Here is a 25,813-nt window from a genome sequence, read left to right on the forward strand (position 1 = left end):
TTTGAAACAAAACATTTCTTCTGGCTGCGGCGAGTAGCCGACGTGCTGTTGTGACCCGCGCTGAAAATTACGTCATCAGCCAGTGACCAGCCACGCTGAGGCTTTACTCAATCTGCAATGGAAAACGGAAGTATAATGGGCCGAGGCGAGCCGAGGCGGGCCGAGGCGAGCCGAGGCAAGCTGTTACCAGCAGTGGAAAAACGCCATCAGGGACCATAGGCAGGCTGGTGGAACACATTCATTTTATAAAACCTCATAAAATGACATTTTAATGCCATGGGACCTTTAAATTATTGTCACAAGTAATAATAATTGTCTCTGCTTTAAAACTAGATACAAAATTATCAAAACATCTACAGTGAAATCAATAAAGAAATACATTTGTTTGAGGCTCGAAGAAGAACACAACTCAAATTGTAAACTCCATTTCTCTTAAATAGTGATCCCTTTGTCTGTCATAATATGCACCATGAGCAAGGTTCCCTAAATCAGAGAAGCTCCAGAAACAGTGATGGGAACTTTGTGTTGTGAAGCCACACATACAGAGCCATCGCAAAGGACTTATGTGTTACATATCACACTGAATCTCCAGACTACATGTAATGTTGACTATGGTAACACAAAACACATTTCATTATGTAACTAAGGAAAAAAATAATGCAGCAATGAGATCATTCATGTGAAAAAGTAATTTGCCCCTTTAAATGTAATAATAGGCCGCACCACTTTAGCAGCAATAACCGCAGCCCGACACGTTTAATAATATGATCTCAGTATTTCACTTCCACGCTGTAGAAGTATTTCCAACTGGTCTTTATGCAGAAAGAGACTTTTGAGTTCCTTCAGTCCTGCTGCTGCATCCATGTTGAGTTCACATCAGGACGTTGTGAAGAGCACTCAAACCCTTGTATTTTTGTTTTTTCAACATCCCAGGGGTGTTTTTTGTAATATGGATCATTGTCTTGTGGCATTAGAGTTTGACACTGAGCAGAGTTTATGCTTCCTTTCATAATAACAACACCAATAATATCCCATGTGACAGTATGATCATAACACAGTTGCTTCACGTATCACAGCCCTGTGAGAAGTTGTTAGAAGTCAGAAATTCTGTATTTTCTTTATACTAGGGTTGCACGATATGGACATTGAAAATTTGATATTGCGATACCGATATGAATTTTGAAATTTTTAAACATGTAAAACAACAAAAGTGACGGGAAACGCATCAAAATAGATTCATAAGAAATTTAGCGTTTTTAAAAAGTCTTCTTACAACAATGTTTATTTCAACAGACTCGTACGACATAAATAAATAAATAACGACCATGTCTACAGAACAGGACATGTTTTACTGCTTGGATAGTATAGAATAAACAGGACAACTTTTATTTTTCTTCTCTGATTGGTTCCATTTTGTTGTCTCTATCTATTTCTTCCCTACACGTCACTCTGTTGAAATGCACACACGAGGTACGCTCCATTACGTGCACTAACATGTGAAAGTGGCCAATGAGGGCTCTTGTGGACACAAAATATTGCATACGTATAGCAACACTTTATATATATTGCGATAATGATATTGAGACAACATGTCTTTAACCCAGGTATACTAGGACCTGCGTTGTCTAAAAAAGTTACACTCACTGTGATTCTTTAAGGCCAACTATCATAAAAACCTTTGGGGGCTTTTCTGCGAATGTGAAAGAACAATGTTTGCTACAACTTTGCTACACTCCCTTAAATCCTGTTTGTCCCCATATCTCTCTTATTGTGGGGCCACCAACTGTCCTTATAGCTGAGAGGCCTGCATTTCTTTGGATGTTCTCTCTTGTGACTTCCTGGATGAGTAGTTACCACGTCCTTGTAGAACCTTTTGGGAGGCCGGCCACTAGTTTCACCGTAACACTGTAATCTGAACGTAAATAGCTCTCACTGTGGTTTAGTGGCTTTGTACACCTTTCCACACTCATATAGATTTCAACAACTCATCTCTTCTGGAATGTCCTTTGTGGCACGGTGTGTATTTTGTGGTGATGGGTTGACCCTGATGGTAAAGTTCAGTAATTCATTTCAGTATTCAGCCGTCTTTCTGCGCTCAATCGTCTGGATCTAGTTATAAGCCTAATGTAAGTGATTTAGTAACAAATGCCAACTTTTCAAATGAGGGACACTAGTGTAGGACAAGTTTGTTCACTAAATAATAATTTTAAAATGTGTTTTCCTTTAGTCAAATGTTACATTCTATCAAAACCATTGAAACCATTCACTGTGACAAATATGCACCAACAGAGGGAATTCACCACACTTTATTTTGAATGCCTTTTTCCTGAAATGAGCTACTGTTTGTTGTTTATAGGCATCAGTTTTGTTAGGTTGGTGATGACACAGTGGATATGTCATATGCCTTTGGTGTGGGAGACCTGGGTTTGAATCCCACTGCGATGCCCACTGTGTCCCTGAGCAAGACACTTAACCCCTAGTTGCTCCTCTGACATATTGTAAGTTGCTTTTGATTAAAGTGTCATCTAAATGACCTGAAATCTAATGTAATGTTAGACCAGCTCCAGGAAATGTGGCTACTATCCCTCTGGGTGTTTTCCCGGCTCCTTTGTTATTTATCACAGTTCATCCTCTCGGGAGTAGATAACCCATTTACGTTTCATGGTGCAGATTTTACATTTTGATAATATTAAGGGTTCAATTCTTGATTCTCCAGCTTGGGCCTTTGCGTGAGAGGTATTAATATCTGTAAAGCCTTGACTGTTGATTTGACCATAAACTGAGTTCCACATAGGGTGAAGGTGAATTTTTTTAAATAAACTAATTGTTTCTGGCACATTAAGGAGTGTGTTGAAATTTTATTTATAATTGAAAAGGCAAAAAAAGAAAATATATGACTTAAATAAAAAAAAGTTAGTTGAAGACGACACATGTTCTCTTCATGAATAAATTCATGCTCATACATACACACAATGTGGCCGTTGAAAACTTTCAGCACTCTGTTCCAGCCCCAGGCTTTTTTTCATCTCCATGAAATGTTGATGCCACTATAAGGTACATCTGTATTTGAATAGACTCAACAGAAACATGTATGGCGTATTGCTTCCATCTAGTGGTTGTTTGCTGAAAATGAACCACTGACGCCAAATGCCCAAGTGCAAACAGATTAATTTTTGTAATAATAATTTGGAAATCTCTCATCCTTAACACATTTTATGTTAGCATTGTTACAAAAAGTCGTAGGTAAAATCTATTTATTTCATGGCACAGGTGCTGGGACTTTCTCAGGGGAGCGTAAGCGACATGCTGTCTCGGCCCAAACCCTGGAGCAAGCTGACCCAGAAAGGCAGGGAGCCCTTCATCCGCATGCAGCTATGGCTACTGGACCAGCTAGGCCAGAGCCTCAGCCAGCCCCCGAACCACAGCCACACTCTGGGTGAGACTGCAGTCCACACACACAAACACACACACAATCAAATGCAACTGAACGATGGCTTTAAAGTAATCGAAACACGATGGCGTTGATCGAGGCGCTTGCAAAATGTAGCGCCTCTATACTCTAATTTGGTGTTTTTTTTCTCTTCTCTATGATCAAATTCTCATCATAATTCACTTTAAATTTTGAAACTGTGCTTACAACGACAATACGTCAATTCAGAGAATCACACTACAGATGTTTTATTAGAAGAAATGCAGAATTACATAAAGTAAAATTGTTGCAGTATTTTACTCTACATACATTGGGACATATGCAATGGCTACATCTAGGCTATAGATTTACTGTTTTTTTCGTGATGCCTCCAACCTCAAGATAAAAGCCCTGTGACGGCCCAGTCCTCGCCCTCCCCGCCTCCTAGCCCAGCAGAGAGCCACCCAAGTCCGCTGGTTGAGCCTGTCAGCCACTCCTTGGAGAGCAGCAAGGAGAACCAACAGCCTGAGAGCCTGGGCCTGGGGTTGCCCCCCCACCCAGCGGGAGGGAAATCCACTCCCAGCCTCATGGCCCTGCATCAGCCCACAAACCCACTGGGTATCCAGGAGCTGGTGGCCATGTCGACGGAGCTAGACACTTATGCCATCACCAAGAAGGTCAAGGAGGTGCTAACTGACAACAACCTAGGTGGGTCTAAGTTCACACTGTGGGGTTGCCTTGTCCCCTCTTAGGAATGCAGTCCTACATACTGTGTTTGTTTGTTTCCCACAGGCCAGCGTCTTTTCGGGGAGACCATCCTGGGCCTGACTCAAGGCTCGGTGTCAGACCTGCTCTCCAGGCCTAAACCGTGGCACAAACTCAGCCTGAAAGGCAGGGAGCCGTTTGTCCGCATGCAGCTGTGGCTCAATGACCCCCACAATGTAGACAAGCTGAGGGCCATGAAAAAGATGGAAAAGAAAGGTGGGGATCCAGAGTGTATGCTGTAATATCTTTCAGTACAAGTTTGAGAGGGTGTTGGTGTTTTGGTGCTCTCTATCAACACGGACAACACTGGCATAACTTCATCTACCAGGCTATTTTAGGTCTACTACCATTCTATCTTCTGACCTACAGCATGTTGATGTAAATTTCAGGACTTCTAGTCTTTGTTCCCAGGATCTTTTCCTTCTGTCCGCTTCCAAAGGTTAGAACTGAGCTTGGAAAAGGCGTTTAGGTTCAATGCTCCCTCTACATGGAACAAGTTTCAGAAATCCATTAAACTTAATGAGCGGGTCTCATTGATCGCTTTTAAGAGGATGTTGATTGACTTGGAGGCAGCCACATCTGGCTGAGGATGATTTGCCTGATGTGTTTAGGATTGTGGTTGACTTAGAGGGATTTGCTGTTTCAGTTGTCATTTGTTTTTAGTGTTTTTGTGTTTGTATGTGTGTGTGGTTGTACGGCTGCCTGTCTTGGCTAGTACAGTCTTGAAAAGAGATTTTTAAACTGAATAAGTATCTTCCTGTTTAAATAAAAGTAAATACAATAAAATGTAATCCCCTTACGCTGGATATTACTGTCTTCCCTTCAGCCTATCTGAAAAGGCGGTACGGGCTGCTGAGCACCGGCTCTGACAGTGACTCGCCTAGCACTCGTTCTGAGTGTGTGAGTCCGGCCTTGGCCTCGCTGGACCTGTGCCCCTACAACCAGGTGAAGAAGCCTCGGGTGGTGCTGGGAGCTGAAGAGAAAGAATCCCTGAGGAAGGCCTACCTCCTGGAGCCCTACCCCTCTCAGAACACCATTGAGATACTGGCCTCCCAGCTTAAACTCAAAACCAACACTGTCATCAACTGGTTCCACAACTACAGGCCAGTCCAGTGACCATTGTGATGTTTGCTACTAGCTGTTTCTCTTGTTGTCATCACTTCTGTACATTTATTTTAATCTGCAACTATATACCTGAAATGTAAATTGGTTAAAAAGTTAACTTTAATACCCTGACCCTTGTGCCTTTATCTGACTGTCTAACAGCAGTGTTTGTGTGCAGGTCCCGGATGCGACGGGAGGTGCTGATGGAGGGTATGCCAGACAATGACACAGATGCTGAGCACCACAGCTACTCTCCCTCAGTGACGCGGAGCCCCCACTCTGATGGAGAGGAGAGGAGGCTGCAGCAGCCCTCAGGACTCATCCACTCCAGCCTTCCTCTCAGCGCCAACACCGCACTGCCTCATGTCAAACAGGAGGCAATGGACAGGGAAGACGAGGGGGAGGAAGGAAGGGATGGCTCCATGAAACAGTCAAGGGTTCAGTGTTTCTCCACAGCCGTACAGTTCCCGCAGTTGAAAAGCGAGCATGAGGATCCCATCGCTAGCTGCCGCGAGCCCCACTTGGCTGGCCAGAGCCTGAGGCAGGAGGAAGGGTTGAGCAGCCAGGCTCAGGGACTCTACCCTGGCCCAGTCGCGATAGACGGTCCACAGAGAACCAACCAGTCCAGGCACGAGGGGGAAGACTCCGGAAAGTCACCTGTTGATCCTGTCAGCTTCAAGGCTTCATCAGAGCCCTGCCGCAGCAGCCTAGAGGTCTCCCTCAACTCTCCCTCTGCTGCATCCTCACCCGGCCTCATGATGTCAGTCTCCCCCGTCCCCTCCTCCTCTGCTCCCATTTCGCCCTCGCTGCCCAATCCGCCCTCAACAAGCACCAGTCACAGCCTGGATCCTAACCAGCTCCCTCCTTTCCAAAGCCCCAAACTCAACAGAAGCTCTCAGAGACGCAATGAGAAAATGGCCAACCTCAATAACATCATCCACAGGTTAGAGAGAGCAGCCAATCGAGAGGAAACACTCGAATGGGAGTTTTAACTGCCCCTTTTACGTGCATCTAGTCCTGATGACCCTCATGGTACACAGGAGAGTCTCAAATAGAAGCTTCCTAAAAACTTGGAACGGAGCGTAGCTCCTGAAGGCCTGTTCTCTCAGACTGATAACTCATAAGAATTGGGAACGCAGAGCTAAACATATGGCTGAATTCCCTACAGGAACTTAAAGAGTTAAAAACAATTTATAATTGTGTATTTGTTTTTGATAATGCATACTACTTTGAAATATATGTGACAGCACTAGCTGTTGTTTTACCTATTGGACTTGACATGAAGACTTTTGCAGCTATGGTGTCATAAAATGTACACTGAAGTTCTGTAGATTGCCACTGGGTGAGATTAAAAAAAAGACCCCTGTCTTAAGCCATTAAAAGCACTATAACTATTTGAAAAGAGACATTGACCAAATTTGCTACTTTTTGAATAGCAATTTTTCAGATTTTGTCTGTAAGACTGGACAGTTTAAGTCAAGTAACATGAAATCCTATTACTGACTGAGGGATAGTCCTTTAAGACTCTAAATACTTAACATCTTGTATGTACTTAGTTTCTTGGTGATATGTTTTGAAATATTTGTAACTCACACGTATAAAATGTGGTTGTACATGTTGTAGAATTGTCTGCAATAGCCTTCTCTAAACCTGATGTAGCATGGTACTCACCTGCCCCTGTTATCCTCTGTAGTTAGTCACCTGTGATTATACTTGAGCGAAAACAAGAGTTGAAAAAAAAGTTGAAAACCCTGCAAAAAATAACAAAAAAGGAAACGTCGAATCTAATGAGTACAGTACTGTTAGTGTTTTCTTTTCCTCTTTTCTTTGCATAATCCTCGAGGTTTACAGTTTAGGGCCCTTGTGCTTTTTGGTAGTATGTGAAACATTCACTACACACGAGCACAGTTTACATGATTTCTTTCAGACTTACCTCTCTGACCCTCCAAGGCACTGGTTCTCAGACTGTAACAGGCCAAGACACAGGACACCTGGTTTACCTCAGATTATGTTGATGCACATCCTGCTAGGACCATGCATTTTATTCTTATACGTAAACATGACCCACGCTTATTTGAATCAATGGAGGGAAAGTACTCTGTATCATGCCTCAGATGTGCCGGGAATCCAACATGAAGCAAGTGGCGAATTTAACTGATCTGAATGAAAATCTCTTTTCATAGAATATGCTGCTCTTTGAAGAGATAGGGAGTCTATACTTCTGTTGTATGTTTGTATTATGATCTTATAATAGCTTATCGTAGCTAGAATACACATACTTGATCAAACACCTCAACCTCTAAGCAACGAGATGTTTGGCTGGGCAGTTTGAGTTGAAAAAGTTGCTCTGAGCAACACTACAGTGGGGCTAAACCTCAGTATTTGAGATCATGATACAGTATGACCTCTCATCAACATAAAAACATCCAATCTGTAAGTACACTGTATTCAAGGACACAAAAGCTTACAGGTATCCCCTCATATTATCTTTGACCACTTGTGTATTGTGTCTGTGGAGGTTTCTTTGTCATGCTTGCAATATGTTCTTTATGTATTTTGCCTCTATTTTATACTCAGAACAGTTAACTAGATATTCAATACCTCGTGTATGAACTACTTACAGCACTTAGATTTTGATAATTGTGAGGACTCAAGAAAATATCAATTATCAACATTATCCTAAATTAGTGTCCACAAGTCTTTGCCTTTGCTGTATCGTTGAAGTTGGTAGTAAACACTTGCACATGTCTACATAGTTCAGAGGACTTGGATTGTATTATGTAGAGATATATATTACACAATTACAAAAGAAGTCTTACATCCTTGGAACAAAATGTGCTGATTATATTGAAATAGAGTGTACAGATTTAATAAACCAAACCCATTCAAGCCAGTACTGGTCTGGCAAGCTTGCCCACATTTTAGACCTTCTCTCAGGGTAGTCTTGCTTTTTAAAGCTTTACTGAAACAGTTGCTCTCATCATTGGTGGTGACTATGATAAACATGATGTGGTGTAGAGAATGACGTTAAATATTAAATGGATATGTGGAAGTTGTGTATATACGGGAAATGCAACTTTCACAGAAAGTGGTGGTTTGTTGGAGAGCTGTTGCTGTTTTGTAATTCATTACACTGATGTGTCAGAGGATAGTGTAGATGGAAACTACCAGGATGAGGCTAATGGGTTGAATTTTTCAGATCAGTAGACCTTGCTCTCTAAAATACTGTTTTGTTTTTCTCTTGGAGCCACAGAAGATTTTTCTCTGGTTTTTGAACCACCATTTTTTGTGCATAATATACTGTATGATTAGAAGTGGCATTTCTAATGTGGAAATTTCATTGTCTTTCATGGTAACATGGACATATGACTGAAAAAGAAATGTATTTACACACATTATCTCTTCATGTAAAGCTCATCTCATTGTTTTGCATGCAAATCCATTCTGCTCTCATTACAAGGGTTAGGACTGTTTTTTGTGTTGTTCTTTCACAGGGACATTAAATCAGCACTTAAAGTCTTTTAACATTAGTGAAGTCCATGCATGGTGCAGCTGATACATTTGGCTCTCACAAAGTCATCATGAATCCAGTAAAATTGGAACTCATTAACGTACTTCCAGGTAAATATTTTAAATCAAGATTATGTTGTGCCATATCATATGCCTAGTGCATTATTCTCACGTGACTAATGCCTCGTGGTAAAGTGTGATTTCAGAGGGGTGTAGGGCTTTTTGTAAACCAGTTCAGAAAAAAAGCAAAGCTTTTTATAACAAGGGCCCTACACATTAGATGGTTTTATTTTGGAAATTGATATTAGTCATTAAAGAATGAGGCAATTGGTCAGCAAAATTTGAATGATTGTATTCAGAGTTGTTAATATAGAAACAATATTTCCAACTCTGACACAGGGTTTGTCACAAAGATTTTTTTTTTTAAATTGAAAGTCAGCTGTGAGCCAATAAATAGAAGTGTCCTGCAGACTAAAATAACTGTCTAATGCCTCACATGTCAGGCTACTAGATGTAAAAGAATGGACAAAGGTATGCCAAGCCTCTTGGAATTGAATTTGCATATGTAAGCCATCATTCAATACATAATTGTTTAAGATTCTGCTGTGTTGTGTTGTTATTTCTTTATAGTGAGCAGCAACCACCCACATTACACATTAATGCAAACAAATACTTGAAAACACTATAAACTTACTGTAATGTGTATTGTATGAATCTAAAACATGTTATATCCTTAACTATATGGAGCAGTTAATCATTTTCACTTTGTTTGCTTCATTAGCAGTCACTCGATTATCCAAACACGTCCTCACTCTGATGGAATTCAGTGTTATTCATCATGTCCATTATTCAGTTGCCCAGTGTTTACATGATCGTACCGCATGGTGCGTCTAAGCCCCTCCCCAGCCCAGAGCGTCCCTCTGACGCGATGACATCACACACACGTAGGTTGTTGGGCTAGCTAGAGAATCCGCGGCGATGGCGACGACGGCTCGGTGCTGGAAAGGGACGCAGTGAAGCTGGCCTCGGCTCGGATATGACTAATGCCTATTTGATCGAGGTTTATTTGCTGCTTAGTAATTGCACGGGCTTCCGATGAATCGTTGGTTTCTAACTTCTCATCACTGCTTTCTCTGGTGAGTCCGCCGGTTGTGGTCAGTTCCTCGGTGTGTTTTGACAGAGGCCTCCGTTTTGGGTTCCGCCCTCCATCTCATAACAACAAAAACAGTTGCAGTGAGCGGTGCTAGCTTAACCAGCTAATGCTAGCTGCCCAACTTACTGGCTTGTCAATGCCACAGCTACTAATGGCAAACACCGAGTACTATGATATTGCAACACAACAACACGCTGTTTGCAAGTAAAGTTAAATGTTATGGTCTCCTTGCAATCCAAATATCCACTTTGGACTAACGTTAAGCGTTAGCTTGCCAGCAGTACTAAACTATTTAGCTAGCTACGTTATTACTTTTGACGTTAGCTAGCTGCAGAAAATCTATTGGCTTAATGCTAACCTTACCCCAAGCAAAGCTAGCTACTCACTTTTGTCTGTTATCTGACGGACTGGTTTGCATGATTTAATTGGCCTGGCAATAAATGGTTTCTCCATAGTTGGTAACGTTCTGTTACAGAGCAATTGGCTTGTTAGCACTCATTTAGCTAGACGAAGATTCAAAAGGGTTACGGTTATTTCCTCACCAAACGCTAGCTAGCCGACTTGAAAACGTTAAAGTGTTAGCTAGCGATTGTAAGCTAACGTTTCAATGTAAGTGTTAATGTTAACGGTAAGACACAAAGTTAAGCCAACGTTACTGCCGTTGCTACATACATTTTTACCACCTGACCTTCAATGCAGTCAAATTAGTCAATGCAATTTATTTATTTTTAAAATGTTATAATATTAGTTAGGATATTGAGGCTATTTCCTTGGTTATATTGCAGCCTGTGATGCATGGTGGCCTGTCACGGGATATGAGTAACGTCAAGGCTCTAAGGGGCTTAGCCGTCCCTGTGTGACTCTGAACTCAGAACAAGACTGAGCGTGGCCACGGGTCATGAGCCTGCTGCGGTAAACAGAGCCGTGTGTGTGTGGCAGATATGCTTTATCAGCTAGCACCGTCAGTGAAAGCTGGACTCCTCATTCAGTGACCCTCCCCTCGCTGCTTCGTACCACTCTTTAAAGACCAGGCGGACAGTAGTGGAGCTCCTTGTTGATGCAATAGGGGTTTTGGTCTTGTTTCTGCCCGGAGAAGGTGTGTTGAGGTCCTGTGCTTCTCATTCACTGACCTCCTCAGATCAAATTTCAGTCTTTTCAAGAGTAGCTGCCCTCTACAACCGATTGTGGGCCTGTATGCTTAAAGATCCCTCACATGTTGCCTGTTTTAAAAAGAGATGTTAGGTGATATCATTTTAACTACAATCTCTGTAAAATAGTTTGATATTACAATACAAAGTTGGTATTCTTGGTGAACTTTTCAGCTAGTTTAACTACACTGGTTAGGAAATCAACACCTTCCACCAGCTAAGGGGTGTAAAGTGATTGGCTATGCCAGGTATGTGCGTCATCTGGTCAGGTAACTAACCATTGTTGGATGGTTAAACCACAAATAATGATTATTTTACACTAATACATCTGCCATGTCTTCCATTAGCTTCTATTGACCTTAATATGTGGCTACAAGGGTTTAAAATTGATATTATGAATAGAGTGTCCTTGTTTATTTCTGAAGGTGAACATTACATTGCCAGTTAATGTGACCTAAACCATGCCTGTTACTAGCTAGACTGTAGATGTAGCGCTTCAAGATCCAACTAGCTTTTTTCCATTCCACAATTGAGTTTAAGTATTATCTCTGAGCTCACATGCAAACCAATCTGACCAACAGTACAGCTGCATTTGCAAGGGAATCAAAAGAACTTCTGTAACTTAAACGTGTCAGTGAAAAGGTCTACTCTTTATAAGGAAAATAATTAGCCTTCATTTCCACAGATTTCCATGTCTTACTTGTAAGGGTTTCCAAACAGCATCATCAGGACTGCTCATTGTCCGATACAGATTACGGTAAGTCTAAAGATGTATCCCTTCACTTTACACATTATTTAATTGACATTTTCAGCCATCTGCTGTTTCTTTGATTGTGGCCAACAGTTCTTTTGTCCGTGCTTACTACATTTGCTGTAATCTCTTTTACACAGATATCAGCATTAATTAATGAATGGAATCTGTAGGCAACAGGACAAGATTTGGGTATCGGAAGCATTTGTAGTCAGAGTAGAATGACCAGTCAAGTTTGAGTGGGCTTTGGTTGCATGCAGGTAAACTGTCCGCATGGGGAGAAAGAGAAAAGAGGCAGAACACGTCGGTTGAAATGCCTTATTGGAACTCACTGGCTATTGTCTGATGGCAATTTAGATTTTAAAAATGTATCTGTGTTTATATTCGCATATGTGTTATGAACATTAGCCAAAATGTTGTCTGGACCTAAAACACCTACAAAAGGTATTGACTCTGACTGTAAACAATGACCGGGGCGCAGAAGACCAAGTCTTAGCCCCGATATCAGCTTACACCGGAGCACAAAAATCATTGGAGGCCTAAATCCTGCCAATGTAAGTCTTCCCTTGTTGAATTGAATTGCTACTGACCGGTTTCAATATGACTGTTCAACTAGGGTTTTACCATCTCCTGGTCAATCTTGGCCTGCAATAGCGCTGCACAATTAATACAATTTTAATCACGGTCACAATTTTGGCTTCCCACGATCAAATTTGCGTAATCAAGTGATATTTTAAATGCGTCATTTCGTTCATAGAACGCTCCAGGGTTTTTTGCAAAGCCAATCTACCACTCCATAAACCACTGTCTGATCATGTCTCCGTCAGAGTTGTTCCCTCCACTGCGCAGCTTACTTTCTAGCTGTAGACGGCCACAGAGGATAAAATAACGTGAGGAAAGTTCCACAACAGATAGCAGTTGGTTATACGTTATACGTTATACGTTATAACCCAAGATTTACCAGTTTACCAGTAAACGTAACATTCTGTCCCATCTGTGTTGTTTTTCAGACAACAGCAGTGACCGCTGCTAGTTTGTGTCTGTTAGCTCACAGGGCTCTAGGGTGCTAGTTAGTGTCTGTTAGCTCACAGGGCTCTAAGGTGCTAGATAGTGTCTGTTAGCTCAAAGGGCTGTAGGGTGCGACCCATATTTTTCCTAGATCGCACCTAATGTCCTCGCATTGGCTGTCTCTCCACAAACGAAGCACTGTTGTTTATATTGATATGGTTTAATGTTGCGTTACATGACCCATTTCTTCTGTAAAGCCAGGCCTATGTTGGATCTCTCTTACTCTCCGCGCAACCCCGCCCCCTTTAACTCACACGGCTCCCCAGCAACAGAGACAGAGCGGCGACAGCCGGTTCACACTTCTGAAATTTGTCCACAGTTTTAATTATTATTAACACAGCTGGATATTTTTAAGCATGAGAGGCAAACCTGTATTTGTACCAGTGTGTCCGCTGGTAACTCAGCTATCGCAGCAAAAACACAGAAGAAGTTATTGAATGCAACTAACTTCAGTTGGTAGAGTAATAGCGTGTGAGACGGAGCTGCTGGACCCATTCATAAAGAATCAGCCGTCACTCTGTAAGTAGTGTCCATCACACTCCCCCTCTCTCCCTAGCTCTTTTTATCAGTTATTGTTGAAAACAAGTGAAGGAGCTTTAACAGTGATACTTTTTTTTTTTTTATATATATATATATCCTTGGCTATGTAGTTCAGATAATTTTCATTTACATGTGTTAATAATTAATCGTGATCTCAATATTGATCAAAATAATCGTGATTATCATTTTGGCCATAATCGTGCAGCCCTAGTCTGCAACCAGTTCAATGCCTAGATCCATTCTCTGAGAAAGTATTTATACGTTCAATAGGCCTGCACGATTCAGGAAAAATATGAATCACGATTTATAGCTTAGAATTGATAAAGGTGTAAAGTTTATTGCACACATGATCCATGACAAAGCAAAACAAATAGGCAGTACCAAACATAGATTTTGTTTTGGCCCCTATGGCACATTGCGCATCACCACAAGCATGTAAACATTGGTTTGTCGTTTCCTGGTAGTAATTTCATCCAGAGTAGATACAGTTATCTGGTTTATCAGACTAAACATGTTCTCTTTTGGTACAACTGGTTTTTATTGGGGGGGGAAAAGAGCATACAGAATTATTATTATTATTTTTTTTAGATGTTAAACATGTATTTGTTGGGGCACTTTGTGCATTTTATTTGAGCGTGTACAGTAGATAGATAACAGGAAATAAGTGGAGAGAGAGATAGGGAACAACATATAATAAATGTCCTTGGCTAAAAGGACATTTCAGTTTGTGGACGATGTCTTAAGCCCAGAAACACATGTATTTATCCTTCTCCCCAGTGAGGTAAACCTTAAAAAATTAATTTGAAGTTTCATATTTATTTTCAGCAAACCGGCTGTCCAAAAAATCTCCTTTAGTACTCTAACAATAACCAAAATAACTATGTATGGCAGGAAAAGACAATGCCCTTAACTGACCTGAAATTTGTATTGATAATGAGACAGAATAGCCAATAAGCTATTTTGAACATGAATCCTGTTTCTGTAAATGTTGTTGCGTCATATTTACTATAATGAGCCCCGTGGTGGTAGCTGCACAACAGCTCACCTAAGGCTGGAGGGGGGAGAAAGTTGTATTAATAAATTTTAATTTAATAAAGTAAGGGCAACCTGAGTTTAAATTGTGATCAGACCACATCTTAGAGGAGGATGGCTGCTTTACATATTAACTGTCAGAATAACTCAACATTCTGTGCTCTTCTTAAACAGACTGCTCCAGGCCGGAGTTTCTTGTCGGGTGACCCACACTCCTTCCGAGGGGCCATGGTAACGTACCTTCAGTTCATGTATACTTTGGACAGTAACTGCTGTGTGGCCTCTGCGCATTCTGCAGAATCAGATACTCTCCATTGATTTTCACGTTTAATCGGCTCTGTTTACCAGGAAGCAGACAGTTAAATCAGCTGCAACAGTGTCAGAGGTCCTCCAAAGATGCTATCTAAGCACGCCAGCTTTTAATTTTCACTGCAGGAAGTTGGAGGAAGTCTTGTATTGTAGCATCATAACAAAACACCTGGATCGGATGTGTTGCATGTTGAACGTTGTGTTTATGTGTGAGTTTTTGTGTTCTTGGCATGCTGCTGTGTGGCTGCTGCCCCCTGGCTGGCCTCAGCACCCTGCTCATCCAGCCATGACCACTTTGTGTATCAACTTGACTCGTGTTGAGCCAGGATCCTGCAGAGATGTGCCGGTGCTCTCCGTTATCTGCCATCTTTTTCGACCACCTTAATATTTCTTTGCAAAATGTTCAGACTAAACTCTATCCTGACCAAACACAGGCCATAGATTCCTGTCGATCTCTGTCGGCACTAGGCCAGAAATATTTTTCACCAGCCTTTGAAGAAAATCCCTGACTCAACTTGTATATCCATGCCTCACATTCCCCGCTGTTAGGCATCCTCCATGAAATATGTTGCATAAGGCTATTGCAACCTCAAACGTTCAGCCCTAATTAAAGCCTGCTGATAAAAACGGCCTTTTAAATGAATAGTGTCTATAATTGAATTTTGCCAACCAAAACCTTTTTTTTTTTTTATTTGGCAAAAGAATATCAACAAAGGTTGTGAGACTTTTGTCATTCCTAAGGTTATTGGGACAGACAATCAATCAGAGTCAGGGATTACATCCCTTGTTTACCATAAATGTGTGGTGTATGATGAGTTATTCATCACCCTGCCGGCCTAACCTGGAAGACTGTTTTCAAAGACATATTAAAACTTCAGAAAAAATATGTGACTAAAACATAGTTGTGGTTGGTAAAGTTGAAACTAGTTTATTAAAGGGTTAACAGGCCTTTTTCTCTGCAGGAGGAGGAGGGGCAGCAGAGCTTGGAATGTATCCAGGCCAATCAGATCTTCCCCAAGAAGTCCCCCGTTCTCGAGGAGGAAAACATGCAGGTGAGGAAGCCGCTGCCCTCAATGCTTATCTTGTTCTGTAACGGTTATGTGTTTATATGTGGTTGAATCTCGTCTCTGTCATCAGTTACGTAATCACTGTGACCGTGTGATTTAAGATTCCTTTCAGTTTGACCAGTCTCAGAAGCAAAGTCTCAAATGTGTAGTGATATCTAAATCCCTGTAATTTGAAAACGTTTTTCAATATCTGTGTTGAGAAAAGTCTGTTTTCAGTACTGCAAACTAATTGATAGTACTTTTTCATTCCAATACTGATAACACAACCCTGAGAATCATACCAATCTGATGTTGTCTTTTTCCCTCTCTGAAACAACTACATGGACGTTCAGACCAGGAAATCCGCCAATTTCTTTTCGCAGGGTTGTAGAGCGGTGAGACTGTCACTGAAATGGCCCATCTGTGTTGTGTTAACCCCCCAATGTAGCACAAGAAGACTTTATATTTCACAACTACCATTTCCCGTCAAATTGTTTATAGATCTTGACGTTTCCAACTGCACTTGAGGCAACCTCATTTCACAGAGAAAAAACTGACCGGACTGAACGTATATATTGCCGTTAGGCAGGCTATCTGGAGAACTGAACTTATCTTTGGATAGCCCCGGCCGCTGTCAGTTAGTGATGACGTAGGGCTGGGCGATATGTCGATATTTTACCTTATGTCAATATATTTTCAAACAAGATAAGAGATCAGACATACTGTCTATATCGATATAGTTTAATGTTGCGAAATTTCTTCTGGATAGCCGTGTCTGTCTCACACACTGGCTCTCCTGCAACAGTGCCGGTCCACACTGGAGACAATTGTCTACATGTTAAGCAATGAGAAAAACCTGATTTGGTACCAATATTTTCGCTTGCAACTTTCTGCTAGGAAAAAATAGGTACAGTTACTAAATGCAACAAACTAAAACTCTTCTATGAGTAATAGCATGTGAGATGGAGCCTTCTGTACCCAGGCGAGAAATGTGACCCATTGCCAAATTATCACAGTTCATAAAAATGCAGCACAGTGACAGTCCAGGCATTTCATGCACGAGGCGTTTGTAATGCCGCTGACTCGCCAAAGCGCATTCAACCCACGCTGGACATGTTCATAATGAATCAGCCATCACTCTGTGAGTAGAGAACTCAGTCTGCAGTGTTAGCTCAGAAACGTCACAGATAAACCAGAGAATTGTACTGTACTGTACTGGGCTAATTTTCTTAGATAACCTTTCATTTACATGTGTTGCAGGAAAGGAAACCTTCTCTTTGCATTTTATTGTGATGAAAATCTGTTTTATTAAAAGCGCTTGTGACATCTCACATGTAGCTTTGACTTCGAATGTAACATTTAGCCCACTTTGTAAAAAAATTCCAAGATCTATAATGTGTTTTGCCATTCACCCGAAAATTCCAAGATATAATTTTTTGTCCATATTGCACTAGCTAACGTCATCTAAAATGCAACCTTGCAGCCGGCAGTTGCGTTCACGGGCTTTAGTAGAACATCGTTTTTCCTAGTTTTCTAGTATGGGCAGACCACCGAACATCAAATCATCATAGTTGTAGGCCAATGAAACGTATTAGATTATACGTTTTTCTTCAATATGCGATAAAAATCAGATCAGATCCTTTGAATTTGACCAGTACTGGACCAATACAAGTTTTGCAGTCGTTGTGATCATAAGGCTTTTTTTCCCCATTAAAAAAAAAAATCCCAATTGAAAAAGATTGTGAAGTTGCTTGGTTCTAAAAGTTCTGTTACGGAAAAGGTTCATGCTTTGCAAGAATAGCAGTACAGTTTATATTTAAAAAAGAAAAGAAAAAAGAACTCGATTTACCTGCAAGATTCAAACATACAGTATAATTTTTGCCTGACTGCTGAAGTTGTAAAATTGTCATGATGACCATATCTAGTGAAACAGTCGATTGTACCACAGCCCTCCGTGCTTGTATCAACATCACTGGGGATCTGTGTGGCTCTGCAGTTTGTTTGACATGTTTTATCTCCTGCTGTTGCTAGGTGCCCTTTCCTGAGCTGCATGGTGAGTTCACAGAGTATGTGGGGAGAGCAGAGGATGCCATCATCGCAATATCTAACTACCGCCTACACATCAAGTTCAAAGAGTCCGTTGTCAACGTAAGTATCTTTGAAAAGTGAACAATGAGCTTGATGTTAAGATATGATTAAAGATTGTCTCTCACACAGCTCAAAATAATTACAAATGTACTACTTTCTCTCTATTCAAGTCTGTGTGAGAGTGTGAATATTCATGTTTTGTGAATGGACAGAATCAGGGCCATTGTGCCAGCGCTGTGGTGACCAGGCCATTCAGAGCTGATCTGCACTGGCAGCAGTGCCTCGTGACTCTTCATCACCTCTGTTTCTGCACTTGCCCGCCCGCTCCGTTTTCTCTCTGCACTTGTTGTTGCCTTGGTTGCACTGGTTTCACAAGGGATGCATAACAGTTGCACTCTCTCTCTACCTCTCTCTCTACCCCTCTCTTTCTCTCTCTCCCTCTCTCTCTACCTCTCTACTTCTCTACCATGTTAAGAAAAAGAGACTTGTTTTGTTACCCAAGTGTGGTCATTTTCAAAAAGAAACTTCCCCATTTGCCACTACAAAGATCTCTTTTATATTCCTACTACTAGACTGTCTCCATTAAAAACTATGACTTATTACAACCTGGGGGCACAATTCAATTCAATGTCATCTATCATAAGTCTACTCTAGACCACACTTTATAATTTACCCTACAATTCCCCCGAGAGACGGCCACACCACATTTAAACATGATAACATCAGCACTGTATCTTCTATATTGTGTACTGAAGGGCCGCACTGGGTATTGGTACTGAAGAAAAAACTCTTTTCCAGTCTATTTTATGTTGTTATGCACAAGATGACTATCTATATACATGCAATTCTAAATGAAGTACTTAATTTGACCAATAAATCTCTCTCTAAATACCTTAGGAAAAGCATATGCTATGTTCAGATCACCATGCCTCTCTGTTGCTGACATGTTGCAGCAATATTGTGCAATGACAGATCACGCGCTACAGGGAAAGCGTTTGGCTTCACTTCCTTCCCTCAAAACCTTTCATCATCTAATAATAAATACAACTTATTTCTTACATCCATAAAGGATAGGTCTGGTGATATTGTCATTGTCAACAAATCCCATAAAAAGACCAAAATAAAAATGTATAAGCATGTTTCGAAAAGCTAGGAGAAGAAGCGGCTTGTCTTTAAAGGAGAATAGCTGGTCCACCTTAAAGGTCAGCCCATCTAAAGTGAGCCTGTGCTAAAGTTGTCGTTAACTTTGGGGCTAACCCCCTTCACTTTGATTAGCAGATGGCAAGTAAGACAGAAATTTGAGCGTTTGAAGTTGTTGCATTTATTCACCGACGAATAGCTTAAACTGTAGAAACGATAAGCAAAGAATGGATTTTTAAACAGCAATATCACAGTTGATGTTCATTTAATTGTAGGAGGCTAAAATCATGATGAAAAAAAATCATAATTGTAGCCCTACTAAGTTTTAAAAACTGTCAAGTACCAAAATTTGCCGTTGAATGTTTGGTCAGATTTTTAAACTAGTATATTTCCCCACCAAGGTGGTCATCTTTTAATCTCGGCTTTTTTTCTACTTTGTTTTTTAACTTGTCTGTCAGCAGGATTGTGGAAAACTACTGGTTCGATTTTCATGAAACTTGGTGGAAGGGTGTAGCATGGGCCAAGGAAGAACCCACGCATTTTTGGAGTGGATAGGAATCCCTGGGCGGATACATAACTTTATTTTTCACTTGAGTTAACATTGCATTTGTGCTGTGTTCATGTGGTGGTGGAATAATTGGAAAAATGGGCTCCTGACTGGGAAAATTCACATGAACAAGCCAAACCGTAAACATTGCGAGATAGTTCAGGCCTAGGTCTGCACACTGATTCTTTGATTGGATAGTTCCTTCCTTACTTTTAAATAAAAATGTTGACAGTTTTATACTATTTAAATTAATCAAAGTATTGCTGTTTGAGTTTAACATTTAACATCTGATTCTTTTTGTTTTGACTTTTCTTGAGGTAAGATATAAGTGAAGATTTTTGTTTCCGTAATATTATCAAAACTCATGTATAATATTAACAGTAGAGCCCTACTGTTCGCTGCAGTATTTCATTCCCTATTTTTAAGTTATTTTGTCTGTTACTTTCTAGTATGTAAAAAAAAAAAAAAAAAAAAAAGTAATAAATCACAAATCTTGAGACTGCCTCAAAACTCATCCATATCATCACATGTCATACCAGGAAGTCCTCCAAGTGTTTCCTGTTTCTTCTTGCTGCCTGTGACGTTTTGCAGAAGTTAAATAATTAATGAGCCTCTGGTTCTTGGCTCGCACACCGCCTCAACGTGCTTGCATTAGACAGAGCCGCTGTTCTCTTCACACATATGACGATGTAATGTAATGTAATGGCATGCTGACGAGGCATCTGCATGACATGGCTGGAGTTGCGGAGCTCACGGATCAGGGGTGGGAGGCGCTGCAAGAGGCTGTTTACAAGCAGCATAGGAATTTTGATGGAGGGATGTAGATTACAGGGAAGGGTGCGCAAACATCCAGAATGTGCTGCGATAACGTCCCTAGACAGATCGAAAATAGTTACAAATTGAAATGCATCACTTTCATTATTGTTTTCTCTGTTTTGTTTTGGATAGAGTTGTTGTTGTGAGGTGTCAGTAAGTACCCAAGCAGAGTTGCATGCATGGAGTGGTTGACTTGAGTGTATAATTTGTGTGTGCCTGTTTGTTAACTGGCTGGTGCCTAGGGGACTAGAATACTGGTTGTTTAGTCTGTTTAACACCAGGTGCTGGTTTAAAGGAGATTTGATCCACCCAAAGCATTCAAACTGCCAATCTTTTAATGCAACTTTTACACCAACACAATCTTTAGAGGTAGTAACCCTGTCATTGTACTTGCCCCATGTATTAGAAGCTTCACCTGCTGATGATCGTGCATGGCTCCAGACTTTGGCCCTCATTTACGAAACGTGTGTACAATCTAAAACAGGTGTAGGGCGGGCGTGAGCCAATTCCTACGCAGCATTTATCAATTTCAACGTGAGCATAGGCTGCGAAAAAATCTCACGTCTGGTCCGAACTCGTGTACGCAAGTATTCAAGTCAGTGTGGGCTGTGTTTGGGGGGGGACCCTACTTTACACGCAAGAAAAAGTCTGCGACAATGTTTTAGCCTGTGGGGTTCTACACCACATCGCGCAGGAAAACAGGGTTCCATAACTGTAGTGATGGAGCCGCTGACCTGATGCCTAGAGAGCAATGTCCAGTACTGCCCCTACTGGGGGCTATACGAAGGAGACCGAGTACTACTCCTCGCTTTTCAAAAGGTATAGTGTTATGTTTGGCAATGAGATTCAATACAGGAAACATGACGATGTACAACATTTTTAGTTAGTCTTTGGGTTTTCGTTTGTCTTTTAAAGTGTCGTAATGGCTACAAGTTACGATTTCTTTCTGCCAGAAGAAATCGTTAACTCACGGCTCACGGATTACAGTTGGCTGGCTCTAACTCACAAAATAACATGAGTGAAATAAAAAAAACACTGCATAAACTCAACTACCTTGTGTTTAATTAAATATAGGCACACCTACGTGTAGGCCTAAGAGATTGCAATATAAGCCTATATATTACTACTTGACATGTGTCAAGGATGTACAAATTAAATAAACTACAGCTGGAGTCCAATTTAATACGAGAACACTGTTACCTCATCAGTGATTCTTCTTACGTCGTAATACCAGTTGCAAAATGTATACCAGTTAGGTTGCAAAATAGGACACACGTTACTGAAAATTTAAACTGGGATGTCAGGGTTTCAATTTCCACTTCTTTGCCGGAAGACATCTGGCCATGTTGTTAATAGTAGGGGTGAGGCCTCAAAACTGAGAGTATATTGGGCCGTGATATTTAAATTACAATCGTTTCCATACACTGCATTTATCAATGTACAACCATTCTTACGCTCTGATTGGTGTGAAAAAAACGCTTCATAAATCCAACGTGAATCCTGTCATAAGAGGATTTCTGCGCTCATATCTGCGCTGGTGTGTTAGGTATGTTAGGTTGATAAATGAGGGCCTTTGTGTGCAGCAGCAGCTTGAGCCACACCCTTTTTCTGAAAGCCCACTGCATTGCTGAACGGTGCTCTTAGCTAATTAACAGAGCTTAGTCAAAAGCAGCATAGGTATTTCCCTACAGTATTCAAAGTATGCTCTTAAGTCTTAAGCACACGGCAGTTCTGCACTTTGGATGGTATTTGCCTATAAAAGTTAAGACCGTAGCTCTGGGCCAATAGGTAAATGCAGAGAGATACTAGAGCTAGTATTGAGTATTTTGTGTTCCCACACTCAGTTAAGAAGATTATATATATTGAGTGAGCTCAGGGAGATGTGACGCGATGTGAAGAATAAATGAAAATGCACCTGGACAAGTAATCTTTGTGACTTGTATATTTTTAGCACCTTGTGGATGGATGGTGGTGTGGTTTATACAACTAAACATTTCAATTACACATGATGTTGCAGCATGTTGGTGATTCTTGGCATGAGGGCATTTTACTGTGTTGACCACCACTAATTTGCTTAATAAATGCATTGTCCGTCTACCACACTGCCTTTACTGACTGCACGTGTTTGGTTGGTATATTTTTTGATATACTTAATATGCTGGTTAACGCGTCTGTCAAAGTTTGGCAGAGTGAAGTGTTAATGTTCCCTTTCTTTCTCAACACAGGTTCCTCTTCAGCTCATAGAGAACTCGGAGTGTCGGGATATGTTCCAGCTTCATGTCACCTGTAAAGACTGTAAAGTTGTCAGGTATGACCAGTGATACACTCCTGCACCCTAATGTCATCCCAATTGTTACCTCCTCTTTGTTAAAGGTATAGGAAACTTGATGTAAAATCACGTTTCAAATCTATATGTGGGACATACTGTATGTGTGATGTTCTGGGTAAAGCCTTTGTAGTTACAGGAAACAACAAATATGTCTAAAAAGATTCCAGAGTTGATTCAGACTTTTCTCACAGAAGTCCAGACGCAGGATGGTATAGGCGTTAAAGTTAACTGAAAGGACACAGCCCTGTGGCTTAGGTTGCTGCGGCAACACATGGCACACACTACAAAGGTAACAGAAAAATTCTACGGCCATAAACTGTATGTTTGACCGAGATGAGGCCAGAATGATCCAAACAAACAGAGCAGCTTCATCACATTTAACCTACCAAGAAACAAAACATAGGTTTACTTGTGCCAAATACTGACTGAGTATCAATACACTTGATGAATAGACTGAGCTTTTCCCAACCCGCATCTAATCTATTCAACAGGCCCAAAAATGACAAAACGGTCTTCATAATAGATAACAAACAATAAAGGAATTTTAAGGCAGATATCGATACACATATTTGGTTATTTAAAAATCCATTATTCCTATATGAGCCGAGAGATAGATAGATAGATATCCAGAAATGTGTAACAAAACAAATTTCCCTAACATTAGTTATTTGTGGTTATTTATGACTCCTCACTAAAATAATATGATAATGCAGTTTAAAATTGTCACAACAGAGCAGAGGAACATGAAAATATATTAAAGTTCTAATAATTAAAATGTATAAAAATACAAACTTAAGATATGAAACTTGAAGTCTTTTGAGCAAAAACACAACAACAAAAAAAAATCATAATAAAACACTCATAACATGGTTGAAGGGTGTCAGTTTTTATTCCTTTTTTAAAATATTAATTTATCAGTAATTATAAATGCGAATAGCGATAGTTCGGAAAACGGCCGATATAATAGTTGGACTACTTCATACTGTATTTGCAGCCGAGCGCTGCAGAGACAAGTTAACAATGCATAGAAGCTGTTAAAAACGTTTTTCATCCAACAGTTGTAACAGTAAAAATGTGGGTTACTGTCATGAACGTGTCATAAACATTATAAACAAGTCATAAACGTTCATGACGTAACGCTTATTTTAGTAAGTGTCATTCAGTTTTGTCAAGTTATGGTTATGGTTAGTGTCAGGTTGTTCATGACAGTGTCATGTCACTCTTATGTAGATACTTTCAAGTAAACTGTTACCAGAATATGTAGGTCAAAAATAATATTACTTCTGTTTCACAGTTAAATTGAGGACAACAAGCCACCTGTTGCTCAACATCACAGAGTTTGAAAACAGTTCTTGAACTGCCACTAAACTGTTTTACCAACGGTTGTTTTTTATCCCGCTGAATTTTGCGCTGCACACAAATATCCCTTTTCTCTGTCACTTTGAATAACCTCGGTGGAAGATTCATGGTAAAATATCCCCTATTTGTGATGTAGTAATAATAATAATAAATTGAATTTGTATAGCGCTTTTCCCAAGCTCAAAGTTGCTTTACAGAGTAGAAACAGTGTATATAAAATTTCTTTTAAAATAAATAAATAAAAAAACTAAGGATAGGCAGAACAGAAAAGTAGTTCTGTATTAGTGCTTCCTTTTTCAACACTTCACAGAAGTTAGGAAGTCACTTTCCGTTAACTAATTACAGTCAACAAAGTGCTATCCCGCTCAGGTGAGAGCAGTGTTTCTATGTGGACCTGCTTCTTTTGTGAGACAAACAATGCCAGACTGTAGAAACCCAGCGTCTGAACCAAGAAATAAAGTTTGTAAAATATAAGTAAAAAACCACACAGGAGCAGTTAACAGTGGTCAATGACATTTTATGAGCTTACCGCAAGACCACATTCATGATTTTTACTTTCTAAAATATTACTAGTATTAAATGTTTTTTATTTTTTTATTTTTTAGTATCAGCCTTGCCCCTTCATAACATTTTGTAGCATGATCAACTTGTAATGTTGGCTGTTTGATCCACAGGTGTCAGTTCTCCAGCTTTGAGCAGTGTCAGGAATGGCTAAAACGCCTGAATGCGGTAGTGCGCCCTCCCTCCCGCCTGGAGGACCTCTTCTCCTTTGCCTTCCATGCCTGGTGCATGGAGGTATATGCTGGCGAGAAGGAGCAGCACGGCGAGCTATGCAGACCAGGTACCCTACTGTCTCTCGCTTGTCTGCACGTAACCCCACCAGACTCTCTGCTCCCCTCTGGTCTGATCGGACATCTCTGCTCTCTGTAGGCGAACATGTGACCTCCTGGTTCAAGAATGAGGTGGAGAGGATGTGCTTTGACACTCAAAACGCCTGGAGGATATCGGACATCAACAGCAAGTTCAGGTAAGCGCAGCTATTATTCAGGTTACCTGCTGCTGTGGTGATTTCACTCCCAGCTAGAAGATAGATCCAGCCTTTGCTTTCATTGGCGTACAGAACAAGTCAGTGTGTGTGTGTGTGCGTTTGTGTGTTAGACAGTGGGTGGTTGTGTTATTGTACTCAACTGGTGCTGCGCCCTGGGCTGATAAGAACCAAGCCCAGGATTTGGTGTCTGTAGACAGAGACTATTGTTGAGCCATCACAGTCTTTTGGGGCTCTTTCTTTCTCCTTTGCATTGCATTGCTCTCACTGTCCCTCTGCTCCACCAGGCTGTGCCCCAGCTATCCCCAGCAGCTCCTGGTGCCAGCCTGGATCACTGACAAAGAGCTGGAAAATGTGGCAGCCTTCCGCTCCTGGAAGAGGTTTCCTGCTGTGGTTTATAGGTCGGTGTGTTTGTTTCACGGTTAAGCTTGTTTACGTGCCACACAGCAATGAAAAGCTTTCTTTTGATGCTTGGCCTTTTTTGATTGTGATAGGAATAAAGCATCCCCAGATAATATCTTTATGGCTCTATATCAGTGCCAATGTGGACACTTTTTACTTTGGCCTGAAAAAGCACAGCATGCAGCTAATTTCCTCCAGGCGTTTGTCAAAACGGCCAAGACCACTGACTTTACCAATGACATAATCTGCGTC

At 40.8% G+C, this 25,813-nt stretch overlaps 2 protein-coding genes across 8 annotated transcripts in view; both read left to right on the plus strand.

Moving 5' to 3' along the window:
* The window catches only part of cux2b (cut-like homeobox 2b), a 99,058-nt gene extending 90,971 nt beyond the window's left edge, over positions 1-8,087 (plus strand). For all 3 annotated transcript variants that reach the window (XM_034871690.1, XM_034871691.1, XM_034871692.1), the window contains exons 18-22: positions 3,271-3,436; positions 3,812-4,117; positions 4,202-4,390; positions 5,001-5,277; positions 5,457-8,087. In XM_034871690.1, coding sequence (XP_034727581.1) covers positions 3,271-3,436; positions 3,812-4,117; positions 4,202-4,390; positions 5,001-5,277; positions 5,457-6,270 — 1,752 coding nt within the window. In that variant the 3' untranslated portion in view covers positions 6,271-8,087. The remainder of the gene's footprint in view (positions 1-3,270; positions 3,437-3,811; positions 4,118-4,201; positions 4,391-5,000; positions 5,278-5,456) is intronic.
* A 1,642-nt stretch (positions 8,088-9,729) lies between these two features.
* Positions 9,730-25,813, plus strand: part of mtmr3 (myotubularin related protein 3) — a 28,955-nt gene continuing 12,871 nt past the window's right edge. For 3 of the 5 annotated variants that reach the window (XM_034871693.1, XM_034871695.1, XM_034871696.1), the window contains exons 1-10: positions 9,730-9,924; positions 11,775-11,846; positions 14,655-14,711; positions 15,752-15,841; positions 17,867-17,983; positions 20,559-20,579; positions 22,652-22,734; positions 24,789-24,955; positions 25,045-25,141; positions 25,447-25,560. In XM_034871693.1, coding sequence (XP_034727584.1) covers positions 14,709-14,711; positions 15,752-15,841; positions 17,867-17,983; positions 20,559-20,579; positions 22,652-22,734; positions 24,789-24,955; positions 25,045-25,141; positions 25,447-25,560 — 692 coding nt within the window. In that variant the 5' untranslated portion in view covers positions 9,730-9,924; positions 11,775-11,846; positions 14,655-14,708. The remainder of the gene's footprint in view (positions 9,925-11,774; positions 11,847-14,654; positions 14,712-15,751; positions 15,842-17,866; positions 17,984-20,558; positions 20,580-22,651; positions 22,735-24,788; positions 24,956-25,044; positions 25,142-25,446; positions 25,561-25,813) is intronic. The other 2 variants (XM_034871697.1, XM_034871694.1) reach the window with 1 other exon arrangement.

The sequence above is a fragment of the Etheostoma cragini genome, chromosome 5, assembly GCF_013103735.1.
Source record: "Etheostoma cragini isolate CJK2018 chromosome 5, CSU_Ecrag_1.0, whole genome shotgun sequence".
NCBI lineage: Eukaryota > Metazoa > Chordata > Actinopteri > Perciformes > Percidae > Etheostoma > Etheostoma cragini.